General features: G+C 46.3%; 1 protein-coding gene across 1 annotated transcript in view; it reads left to right on the forward strand.

Moving 5' to 3' along the window:
* Positions 1 to 12,732, forward strand: part of TMC3 (transmembrane channel like 3) — a 40,250-nt gene that overhangs the window by 8,419 nt on the left and 19,099 nt on the right. Inside the window, exons 4-10 of the mRNA XM_026003149.2 lie at positions 2,580 to 2,661; positions 5,641 to 5,747; positions 6,564 to 6,662; positions 6,765 to 6,907; positions 8,313 to 8,460; positions 9,078 to 9,121; positions 11,720 to 11,867. Of these exons, the coding sequence (XP_025858934.2) occupies positions 2,580 to 2,661; positions 5,641 to 5,747; positions 6,564 to 6,662; positions 6,765 to 6,907; positions 8,313 to 8,460; positions 9,078 to 9,121; positions 11,720 to 11,867 (771 nt within the window). The remainder of the gene's footprint in view (positions 1 to 2,579; positions 2,662 to 5,640; positions 5,748 to 6,563; positions 6,663 to 6,764; positions 6,908 to 8,312; positions 8,461 to 9,077; positions 9,122 to 11,719; positions 11,868 to 12,732) is intronic.

Genomic DNA, 12,732 nt, shown 5'->3' on the forward strand with positions numbered 1-12,732 from the left:
TTGTCACCTGCCTATGATGGTATATAGACTGATTGGCCTCCTGGCAGGTCCTCCTGCTTCTACAAACATCCCCCAGTAATCTACTGTGTTCCCCACAGGATCCAGGGCAATCCTTGAAACAGTAAACTACTGATGCCAACCCTTACTAAGATAATGATAGATGATTGATTGATTGATTGATAGATACCGAGACACATAGATACACAGATAGATACATAGATAGGCTATTATTATACTTAGAATTAAATCTCTCTCCTTCCCATGACCCACCAATTAGATCTCACCCCACTTTCCCTTCTTCCATACTCTGCTGTAAAATGCCCAGCACATGCTAACTCACAGATGTAACGGGCTGCCTTGGCCTCCTAGATAGCTCCTCTAATGATTTATTATTTTTTGAAATATCAGTTCCTTTTCATTCAAGTTTCACCTCATGTATGACCTTCCCAGATCAATCTTTCCTGATCCTCTTGTTTAAAAAAGCTTTCTCATCCAGCCCTAATGGACCACGTCCCCCTGTGGCATTGATGTATCTGTTGCTGCCTTCTCTCTACCTAAACGCAAGCTCTGCGCCAGCTAACATCTTATACGTCTTGTCCATTTGCACCCACAATACTAGAAAGACACATGGGTGCTCAGTACATGCTCAGAATGAATGCATCTGTCATAAACTAGAATACGTGCTGTTAGAACACCTTTATTCCAGGTGAAATTACAGGCCATTCCAAAGAGGAAAGAATGAGCTTATTCTTATTTTGGGTACCAAATAACTCAGGCCCATAATTAAGATCTAATTCTTCCAAGTTTGGTTTTTGGTTTTGCTGTTTTTTTTTTTGTTTTTTTTTTTTTTTTTTTTGCTTTGCTCTTAAAATTTCAAATCATTTCAGAGTTTCAGGGCTTTCCATGAAGATTTGGTGCAAATTATCAGAGAAGTGTGGTGTTTATTTCACCGCTTTACTGAATCTGGGTTATCAACAAATCACATCTTTCAATCCCATTTACCTCGAGGAAGCTCCCTTAGGAAGCTAGTGTAGACTCGTGTTAGCAGAATGAGTGCTGGGGTTTCAATGCCCTTAAAGCTGAGTCAGGGGCCCCTGACTCCTCACATGAGCACCAGAGGCAGGAAAAGAGGTTTTTCATCTCTTATCTACAAAAGTCGTTCTGCTTTACAGTGTTCTGTGCATTGAAATTCAACCAAAATTTAAATCGAACGAGTAACCCTGAATACTACTGATGGAATCCTGCTTCTCATACAGACAAGGAAATGGAATCTCAAAGAAAGAAAATCCCTTTCCAAAGAGTGTGTAGTAGGCTCACGACTGAGCTGGTGCTAGAACTCAGGGCTGGGGCCCTCCTCCCAGTGCCTCCTACACTTAAGGACTTCACAGCTGGCCAGAGACTCAGCTGGTTTCCAACACCAAACCCGCTCCCAAGGGTGTTTGAGCACCGTGGCCCTGCACCCTGCACCCTGCAGGCTGTAGGGGATGAAAGAGCACAAGCTTTGGTGTTCTCCATGCTAAAGGACATACGCCACGGGAGAAATCTAATGGCAACACCAAGTAGGATATAATCAACATTACAAGAATATCCATCGCTGGGAGCTTTACAGAGAGAAGGATCTATTCCTCTCTTCAGAGAAGCTGCGTGAACTCATCATGGGCGTGGTTAGGTTCGAGCTGGGTCTGGAATCATGAACAGAAGACGAACAATTGCAACGTCTGATAAAATTCAAACAGATTTTCATTTACAAGCAGCCGTTCTGGCCTCAGCAGACACATCCCGGAGGACATTATCATGCGTGTCTGCATCAGGACCATGTGCTGTCTCAGAGTTCAGAATGTTGTAATTACATTTGCAAGCCTTCTTTCTGCAATGATATCATTTGCTTCCAACACAAACCGAGATTGTTTGTATGTTAAAATGAACAGCCTGCCAATACTGTGGAGAGCAGAGCCAGCGTCAGGGCACATCGTGCTTTAGTCTCCTTGGAGGAAAAAGAAAGAAAAAGAAGATTTTTGAACTCTTGGCAATTGCATTTTAAACACACAAGACAAATTTCCAGATCTCACCGCTGGCAGCTTTGGCCAGGAGAGAGGGTGGGAGACAAGCACAAGGAGGACACCGGACAGGACGGGAGGCACACAACGGGCAGGGCTTGGGTTCAGGGTGTCTTATTGACCCCTGGTCCTCAGTCCAGGGAGCTGTGGTCACCTGGGCCCCACTCCCAGGCTGGGGTCAACTGGGTGCATTTGGACATAATTCCTCAAGTAATTAAGTGTTTTTGGTTCCCCAAAGCAGGAATGGGGAGAGTAAGGTAGGTGTGACCCCAAGGGCATGGCCTCCTCAGGACAGACACCACAGCTCAGAGCCTGAGGCAGGTGCCCTCCCCCAAGCAGGGGTACAGAGAACACAAGGGGGGCTGCTTTGGTCCTGGTTGTGCCTAAAGTCTTGAAAAATCATAGCTATAGGTATTAGACAATGTGTCTGGGGGCCTGTGCTCCCCTCAGGACCGTAGCATCACAAAGTCATTGCCATTTTGACAACTGTAAAGTTCTCAAACTCTGCTCCCTCCTTTTCAGCTCTGGCGGAAGTTTGCTCGTCTGGCCTGTAACTTCATGGTCATCTTCATTCCCTGGGAGATGAGGATCAAGAAAATCGAGAGTAAGTATGGGCACTCGGAGGAGTGGGGCAGGGACAAGGTACAAGTGGCCAGCCCACCTCCAGGCCTGAGGAGGGAGGAGCTGTGGGTCCCCTGGTAGTCACACTGTGTGCGTGGTGCAGGCTGGGGCTGGACTTGGGATGGTGCGGATAGAAGACATCTGTCCCACCACTCCCCTGGATGACAGTGGTCCCCCTGTCGCTGCGGCTCTGCCACTCTGGCAGTTCATTCGGGAGTCAGACCCAGCACTGACCCCAAAGGATCAGGTTTAAAAACCGCAGAAGAATAAGAGAGTCATGGGAGCAGTTGCCAAACAAAACCTCGGAAACTTGCATTTTCTTAGAGCTGATTATAACCATTCAGAAAGTATATTCTAAAAAATAAATAAGTCACATTCACAACAGGTTCACAAACGTGCAGACTCATTGTACACACATAACACGCAGCACACAACGCCAAGAATAAACTTAACAGTGAATCTGTAGTGAAGAAAACTGTAAAATCAGGCCACAGGAAGTTTAAAAGGTCTTCTGAAGAGACATAGGATGATTTAATATTTGAAGATGTGCATTTTCTTAAATCAGCTTACAAGTTTAATGTAATTTTGGTAGAAATCTCAATGTAATGTGGTTTGTTGTTTCTTTTTTTGTACTCGACAAAATGATCATAAAACTTGTATGAAAGAAACACAACCAAAAGATTCATCAAAAAGAATTTTTCTTTAAGAAAAATGCAATTGAGCTTGCATAACCAAAACATTAAAATACATTTATAAACACTACAGCAGTTGAAACTGTAGCATAGCACCATAGATGATACTAGAACTGTTGATTCAACTGTTTTAAAGAGGATGCTTAGATCCTTCGCTTTAAGGTTCCATGAGCCATTAAATAGGAGATAGGAAGCCATGAAAGAATTAAAGTACAGAGCATGTGATCTCAGTGAATGCAAACCTGTCTGTGAAAGTAAAGAAGGAAATCATCAAGGAAAACAACGCTGTATTTAATTACCTATAAAAGAAATTATACTTACATAAAACAAAGCTAAAAGCAGACAAATGGAGGGGATCCCTGGGTGGCGCAGCAGTTTGGCGCCTGCCTTTGGCCCAGGGCACGATCCTGGAGACCCGGGATCGAATCCCACGTCAGGCTCCTGGTGCGTGGAGCCTGCTTCTCCCTCTGCCTATGTCTCTGCCTCTCTCTCTCTCTCTCTGTATGACTATCATAAATAATAAAAAAAAAATAAAAATAAATAAAAGAAGACAAATGGAGAAAAAACAATTTTCAGCATTTAAATGGAATTTAGAGTTTTCCTACACAGTGGGTGGGAATGTAAATTGGAAAGGCGTTTCTAAGGGAAAGTTAAAATTTGTAACCAAAGCCTTCATAATGTTTGTGCTCTTTGATAAAACTCTTCCATTCCCTAACAACCAGAGAAACAAGAGCCACAACAAAATTGATGCACGATTACCAAGTTGGTACCCCACCCGGATTGCTTGGCTGGTCCAGCTTTTTTCTCGGCTGCCCTGGGTGTTGATGCTGTGACTCACAACTGCCCCTTCCCTGGAGCATTGCCCTAAGCCTGTGCTGTTCCAGCCACTGGGCACAGGTCACTTGCCCCATGCCCCAAGGGAGGGCCCAGAGGGAGGCAGGCCCTGAGGAAGGAGGAGTCAAGTCCTGCTCCTTGTGCAAAGTGGGTCAACTGTGTTGTGCAATTTGTCTTCCAGGGTCCCCCTGGGATGGGATGGAGTAAAGCTGGGCTCCAGGGAAACCACCTCCTTGCTTAGTTCTTCCCTTGCCCCCCTTCAGCTTGATGCCCACGCTCCCTTTCTGCAGAGAGTGCTTCCTCAGTATGTCATAATAGCTGGACCCCTTCCTCAGGCTCTGCTTCCAGAAAACCTGCCCTTGGAGGGAAATTATTTATTGCAGGCTTACTTACCTTAAGGAATCACCTAACTGGTAAAAAGTCAAAAATTTAAGTGTTAAATGGTGGAGATAGATTAAACAGATGATGGAAAATTCAGTTGATGAAACAATAATATTTCTTTTATAGGAGAATAGTTTTTACATGAAAAAATGCTTATAATATATGAATAATTCAAGATTCATGTTGTAGAGAAATGCCAATTTTGTACAAAAAAACTATACACATAGAATAATAATGGGGGACACACTGAAAGTTTACTAGAAACTAAGTCATTCTAGTAGTTTAATTTAATGATCTCAAAATAGGTAATGTTTTTGTTTTCTTGGTGATGGCTTTGTGTTTTCCTATTTACTATGCCAAACACAAACTAAATTTGAAATAAAAACTCAAAAAATAAAAAAATAAAAAATAAATAAAAAATAAAAAATAAAAGAAATAAAAACTCAAGAGATTTTTTTTTTAAGTATGGTACAAATCACTCACTTCCTCATCTAATTTCTATGCTCCCTTAGTTTCTTAATAGAAGCTCAGCTTTGAATATACTTTTTGTTTTAGGATAATATAGATATATAGAAAAGTTTAGATATATAGAAAAGTTGTAAAGTTCCTGTAATTCACTCAGTTTCCCCTAATGTTAACACCTAGCAAATTGCTATATACCCTGAAATTAATACAAATCCTTGGAATTCTCAAAACTATACAAAATAAAAATATACATCTATGAAATTCTTAGAAGATGCTAGTTCTTCTGAACATATGTGAAATGTTGCAAATTTGACAAGTATTTTAGATGAATGTGTCATAAGGGAAATTATTAAGTTAGTGGTTTTTTTCTGTGCTTATAACTGGAAATACTAATGAACATCTTGACCCACACAAATGACTATTTTGGGGGGACACCCCAACTGATATAATCATGGCCTTCTTCGTCTTTGTCCTGATACACAAAACATTGCAGTGTTGCTGTACAGAGAACTTTGCACGGTAAGGGATTTATAGTGTTCATCCTGTTTATACTATGTTGTACCATTCTTATTTTCTGGCCTTTTTTTTAGGTCACTTTGGATCTGGGGTTGCTTCCTACTTCATATTCTTGAGATGGTTATTTGGAATTAATATTGTGCTCACGATTATGACAGGTGCTTTTATTGTCATTCCAGAGGTAAGAACTAGTTTAGGGAAAATCAGAAGTGCCATGCCTTAGAAACAAGAGATGTGAGAGTCTCATAAACAACTGCCCGCGTTATCCTCATGGGAAGGATAATCAAGAGGATGAAGTGAACCTTTTCTTTGCAGGGCCGGGTAGTAAATAGTTGAGGCTTTGGGGACCCACAATCTCTGTCACAGCCCTCTCACCCCCCATGCAGTGTGAAAGAAGCCACAGACGGTACACAAACTAATGACGGTGGCTATGTTCCAATCAAATTTTATTTACGAATACTAAAGTTTGACTTTTATATCATTCTTAAGTGTTACAATATATTATTCTTCTTTTGATTTTTCCCCAGCCATTTAAAAGTGCAGAAACGATTCTTAAAAACAAAACAAAACAAACAAACAAACAAACAAAAAACAATTCTTAGCTCTTGAGTCATACAAAAAGAGGTAACAGGCTGGATTTGGCCCATGAGCCAGTTCACCAGTGCTGTGATAAAATAAAACCTGCTTCTCAACTAAACTTCATCCTCACAAAGTAAATGGGACTGTTTCCCATGCAGAAACCCAGTGACCTCAAAAATCCACTTGTAGAAGCCCAGCAAGAGAGTACCCAGGCAGGATGATCGAAAAAAGAACATCAGCCCACCCAGGATTACTTTTCCACCAGTGAGAATCAAGCAGAAACGCAGCCCCTAGAGATCTTCTAACTGCAGCACCTTCACAGGCCATAGGGAGGGATCTGGGGATTGGCCACACCCCTCTTCTTCTGGTCCCCTCCCCACCCCCAGAGGATCACAGGACATCCTGTTTTCTCTACCAGCTCATTGCAGGCCAGCCCTTTGGAAGCACAGCCAGCAAGACCATCCCCAAGGAGCACATGGCTTCGGCTCAAGACCTGGACACAGTCTGGTCCCTGGGGGTGAGGCTGAGTCTTGGCCGCACTCCTATCTTGAGGGAGGGCTGACTGGGTGGCAGTTCTGGAACCTAGGTTGGAAAATGACACTGAGTTCTCTCTTCACAGGGTTACCTGCAGTACTCAGTGCTCTTCTACGGCTATTATGGCAGGGAGCGAAGGATTGGGAGAGCTGGCTACCGGCTGCCCTTGGCGTATTTCCTGGTGGGGATGGCCGTGTTTGCTTACAGCTTCATCATCCTCTTGAAAAAGTATGGCTGCTCAATTTCTCTGCATGCCAAGAATGATGTGGATGATCTCAATCTGCTCCATAACTTGTAGAGTTCAGGCATAACTGTGCCCAATTTGCAGATGAGGAGACCAAGGCTAGAAGAGATAGCCACATTTTAACCAACACTTATTCAACATTTACTGCTCCGTGTTGGGTCTGGAGAAACGAGAATCACATAGGTTTAGCAGCTAAGGGAATTTCAGACAATTTAGTCATTGCTCTCACAGAGATAGGGACAACATGGTGTACGTGGCCAGAGGTTACAGAAAGCAAAACATCCTCCTCTGGCTGCATTTTGCCAGTGACCTCGCTACAAGTCCTGCAGGGGCCAGGCTCATCTGCGTCATGATGCAGTTTGCACCTCCAGTTCATCACCGAGCAGAGGCACAGGGGAAGGAAAACAAAGTGTTGGGGGTCAGGAGTCCTTCACCATCCCCACCATGAGACCTGTGGCCCCTCCTGGCCCCTCTCTGGGCCCCATTTGTAAAATGTGCAGGTGGGCTTGGTGGACAGCCAGGCTCCCTGGCAGCTTTCATGTTCTGTGCTTCTACATGGGAGCTAGCTAATTGGGGGGATGGATGTGTGGGCCCTGAGGCCACAGAGAACCTGGCCCCTCTCTGCTTGGTTCACCTGCTACTTCTGTGTGCCTTGTGTGCCCCGGTGTGTCCTGTCACCTGCCCTGTGGGGCATCTTAGCCCAGGGCAGATACAAGTGCTGAGGGGGGTGAAAAAAGACCATGAGCATCATCATCACCACCAAACAACAAAAGCCTGAGAAGGTGCATTGTGACCTGGGGGCCTTCGGTTCACAAGAAACTTCCCCACCTAACTTCTGTGTGCTTCCAGACCCCGCCTGGAAGACAGGCCCTTTTCGAGATGTCACAGCTTATGGGAGAGATGGAGGCAAACTCAGGACCAAGAACTATGGAGGGAGAGAGTAGCTGGAGAAACAGTCTGAAGGATGCAGGACTCTCCGCTGGGGAGGGATGGTGACTGTTTCATGATATTCAGAAAAATCTAAGGTTTATTGAGGGCTGAAGGGACCCGAAAGGCTCCCCCCTCAAAGGCAGGGCCTCCAGGAAGGCTGGTTCAGCTCTAAGGAGAGTCGGATGTCACAGTCACACTGCACAGAGATGGGAGGGGCTGGCCCCCCAGGTGCACACACCTGCGGTGACCTCCTGGCCACCGCGGGGCAAGGCCGCTTGTCAGATGGGCTTACCCCACACCCAGACAGTGCCGTTGCCACAAGAGCGGGGCCGAAGCCAGCAGGTTCCACGCTGGCCTGACCTGTCTGGGGCCCTTCGTGGACCAGCAGCGGCCCTGGGGCGGACGGGGCCCAGCCAGCCCCTGCCTCTTATGCCCGCGGCCCTTGCCCCTCTCCTGCAGGATGGCTAAGAACTCCCGGACCAGCCTGGCCAGTGCCTCCAATGAGAACTACACCTTCTGCTGGCGGGTCTTCTGTGCCTGGGATTACCTCATCGGCAACCCGGAGGCCGCGGAGAGCAAAACCGCTGCCATCGTGAACAGCATCAGGGTGAGTGGGGGGCGCGGGGGCCCGGGGTGGGGAGTCACACCTTCACCGCGGAGCCTCCAGGCCTCCTCCCAGTGCTCCAGGAAAGGGGCTGTCCACAGGACGGCGGGGCATGCACCGCACCCCACGATCCCATGGAGCACACACAGGAAGGGACGATGAAAATGTCTTTATCTTAATTTTTCCATTTCATCCCCCTAAAATGTCAATTGGTGTGTTTTTGATCATTTGTATGGTGGATCACGACCTTTGTGCAGGGCACTTGCGAGCCAATACACACGTATGTGTTAGGGATGTAAGCTTTAGTAGTAACTCAGGACGATGTCATCAAACTCACTTGGGGACTTGGGTCTATTGACTGGTGCAAACAGCTAAATGCTGCCCCTTTGAGAAAATTAGATAATTTAACTTATGTAAACGATGTCATCATCCACCTCCTCTGCCCAAACCCCGATTTCTTTTTCATCTACTTATTATTGTACAAAGCATCGATGTCAATAAAATCTCACAGAGTAGCTAAAAAATACTGACTAAATAATTTCTTAGCATGAAATATTTCTAAAGATTTATGATTAATGGTGAGGCTGAGCTTTTAATTTGGATGTGTCTTTTCTTAAAAGGAGGCCATCCTGGAAGAACAGGAAAAGAAGAAAAGCAAAAACCTGTACGTATGGACCCTCCCCAGTCTTCATTTATTGATAAGCTATTTTAACTTGGCACAAAACTTTCCAGACTATCTATATCATATTTCCACACATCGTCAGGCAAATCTTTCTCCTTAAAAATCTATCCTTCTAAGTAATGTGATACATGGCAAGCCTGTAATGGTTTGATGGCCATATTTAGGAGTGGTTCCTCCCTCCTAAGTAAGATCGGGCGACAGGGTAAGAGTTCTGAAGTTGACCAACTTCTTTCACTTAGACGATAAAAGGTATTTTTAGCGTTGATTTCTAGTTTGCTAAATTAAGCAAAGATTATTTTATTTAGCAAGAGACCCCCAAGGTCATAAGATGGGAGTAGTATCCAGTTCTTGTTGACAAGACTTCCAAGGGGATGTCTCAGGTCTGAACTTCCCCAGGGTTTGAGGGCTGCCTTGGGGAGGTGAGGCCCTTCAGCGTGAGAACCAATGGCATGGAATCACTGTTCCCTAGAAGGGACAATGACCTGTCCTCATGGGACAGCCATGTCCACTCCCTGCTATCCTCACTGGTTCTTTCACCTTTTGACTAGTTCCCACAATGCAGAAAGCCTGATGGGGGGATGCAGGGGATGTGGGGAGGGGAGGATGCAGGACACGGTGGCAGGAAAGACTGTCCACAGGGAGACAAGCAAGGGGACTCCAGCCCTCCCTTTGTCATTAACTTAGCTTCCACAACCCGGGAAGGTCCCTGGCCTTTCCAGGCCTCCACTTCTTCCCCGTGAAATGAGGATGGAGCTCCATTGGTGCTTCTCCGAGGGCAGAGAGAACCCACCCAGTCAAGTCACCCCAGGGCGCAAAACATGCAACCCGCTTCAGCACCCACCCTGACTCACTGAATTAGAACCTCTGGAGGGGGGGCCAAGAATCCACATTGTTAGCAGGCCTTGCAAAGCAAAATGTGCAGGTGACTCCAGTGTTACCTCAAATTTAAAAACTGCAGCATTCCAGCTCAAAGATGGGTACTTCCATCCTGCATTATTATAAGCAAATGTATCAACAGCACGAATAACTTGACTCTCACCTCTCTTCCTGAATCAGACAAATCCTGAATCCTCCTCATTCTGCTAAAACTTGAGGTAAATGGATGTGTACCAGGCATTCAGGGATATCCAGGGTATTATCACAGGACAGGGAAGGAAGAGAGTAGAGAAATGGGAAAATGAGCATTTGATTGGAGACTTCACCCCGCGCCCATAATGTGCATTTTCTGGTGCAAACAGCACGAGGATCAACAGGTGCTGGTGGGGACAGCGGGACCATAATGCATGACTTGCCTGGCCCTACCAATGATGTCAGCATGGTCTGGGGACAAGAGAGAGTGGATGCCAAAAAGCATTTATGGGCCTCACTCTCGCTCAGATTTTCCATCTCCAGGGTTCAGATTCTTTATCTGAAGTTCTCCACAGAAAGATGAGGTGATGTCTATCATTTCATTTGGGAGTGAGATTCCTCCTTGAACAGATGAAAGGTCAAGACTCATGTAGAAAAAGGGGTCATGACCAGCCCCAGGTCACCCAGGAGGCGGAACTGTGCTTTACAGACAGGATGGTACACTCTGCGTACACTTCAGATCCTCCTGGCCACACTCTTCTTCTAGTGCCCACTGCCAGGCAAGACCATGCAGGGCTGTGCAAGTGCCACGGCCAGTGTCCAGGTGTAACGGCCCATGTGCAGGTGTCACAGCCAGATGCATAGGCCCCTGGTGCCCCTCGTTGGTACCTGCTGCTTGTCACCCCAGGGCACCCACCAGACCCCTGTCAAGGCACAGGCATGGGAATCCAAGAGGCTGGGGGCAATGCTGGGGGTTCATGCTTGGGGAGCCACCCTTGACCAGTAGGTACAGGAGTGATGACAAAAGCTTCCTACTTCTCTGTGGGCGGGCCGTTCTGAGGTGCAGCTCATCTGCCCCTCTGCAGGCCCTGCAGCAGCCCCCAGCTGTGCCAAGTCCACCACAATCCCTTGTCCTGGCTGCCTCTCCTCCTGTCTTCCCCCCCAGACCTTACGGCATCATGTCCCAAGTAAACTCTGTGCAAATGGGTCTGTGCCTGAGGCTCTGCTTGCAAGGAATTCCAGGCTAAGACCAAAGGCAGAAGCAGATGCCATAAAGTAGGCCAGTTGGAGTCAGTGAGTTTTCCCCAGCGTTAGGAAGGTAGGAGCAAACCCTTGTTCCACTCCTGGCATTCAGTTGTTCTTTATTTGTTTGTTCATCTAGGTCTAGGTATTCTAGGAGCTGAGAATACAACAGAAGAGCAAATCATTTGAGAGCTTATGTTCTAGGAGAGACAGCTAATCACCTACCTCTTAAATCTCTGTACAGCGTCACATTCATGATGCTTGTTTCCAGTCCCACTGATGGGAGTTGGGTGGATTTATAAGTCACTGTGAATCCCTTAGGAAATGAGGAATTTGGACTCAGGGCGGGGTGGGTAGGGAAGAGCACTGACTCTTCAGGACAGAGGAACACTTGACAGGAGAGGGGTCCTGTGGCTGTCTGGTGTCTGTACATCTGGGCACCCTGAGCACAGCCCGGAGGATGCGTCCTCATGCCACTTCTCCCCACAGGGCGGTGACCATCTGCCTGAGGGTTGTTGCCAACATCCTGGTAATTCTCTCGCTCGCTGGGAGCATCTATCTCATCTACTTCGTAGTAGACCGGTCCCAGAAGCTGGAGCAGTCGAAGAAGGAGCTGACGCTCTGGGAAAAGAATGAGGTACCTGCCGTGTGATCTGCATGTGCCCTCCCAGAGGGAAGCAAGAGCAGCCTTCCCATGTTGTGTCCTAGGTAGGCTAGCTAAAAATGTCTCCCTGGAAGAACTTAGTCTTCTTCTTCTTCTTCTTTTTTTTTTAAGATTTTATTTATTTATTTGAGAGAGAGAGAGAGAGAGAGAGGGAGGGAGAGAGAGAGAGAGAGAGCATACAAGCAGGGGGAAGGGCAAAAGGAGAAGCAGACTCTCCGTTGACCAGGGAGCCTGATGTGAGACTCAGTCCCAGGACCTTGAGATTGAGATCATGACCTGAGCCAAAGGCAGGTGATCAACCAACTGAGCCCCTCAGGCATCCCTAACTTAGTCCTCTTGTCCTAGAGAACCAACTGCAAGGGCTTTGAGCCAGAGTGGTGGTGCCCTGAGACCTGATAGAATGGTTTCATTGGTCCCGATCAGGAAAGGTTCTGATTCAATATGTTCTTCAAGCGTTCACCCTACTGTTTCCCTTTGGGTCTTGCCGACTGTGCTCAGCTGTTCTTGCGTGGTGTTTCTTCACACACACGTTTCCAGGAGTGGACTTCCCCCCACACGGGCTTTAGTGACTGAATCATATTCTGCAGCACATGTCACGGTTGACCGTATGCCAATTCTTACACGCTGAGGTCATTTCTGTATTTCTAAATTACAAACAATGCTTCCCAAACCATGTTTGTTCACTAAAAGATCTTTTCCCTTCATTTATGTGAATATCCTCACAGCAGGAAATGGCTAAGGGAAAGTTATAAGCGGTCTTATAATTCTTTTTTTTTAAGATTTATTTATTTATTTATTTATTTGACACACACAGAGAGAGAGAGAGCAAGCACAAGCA

This window comes from Vulpes vulpes, chromosome 14, assembly GCF_048418805.1.
Source record: "Vulpes vulpes isolate BD-2025 chromosome 14, VulVul3, whole genome shotgun sequence".
Classification (NCBI taxonomy): domain Eukaryota; kingdom Metazoa; phylum Chordata; class Mammalia; order Carnivora; family Canidae; genus Vulpes; species Vulpes vulpes.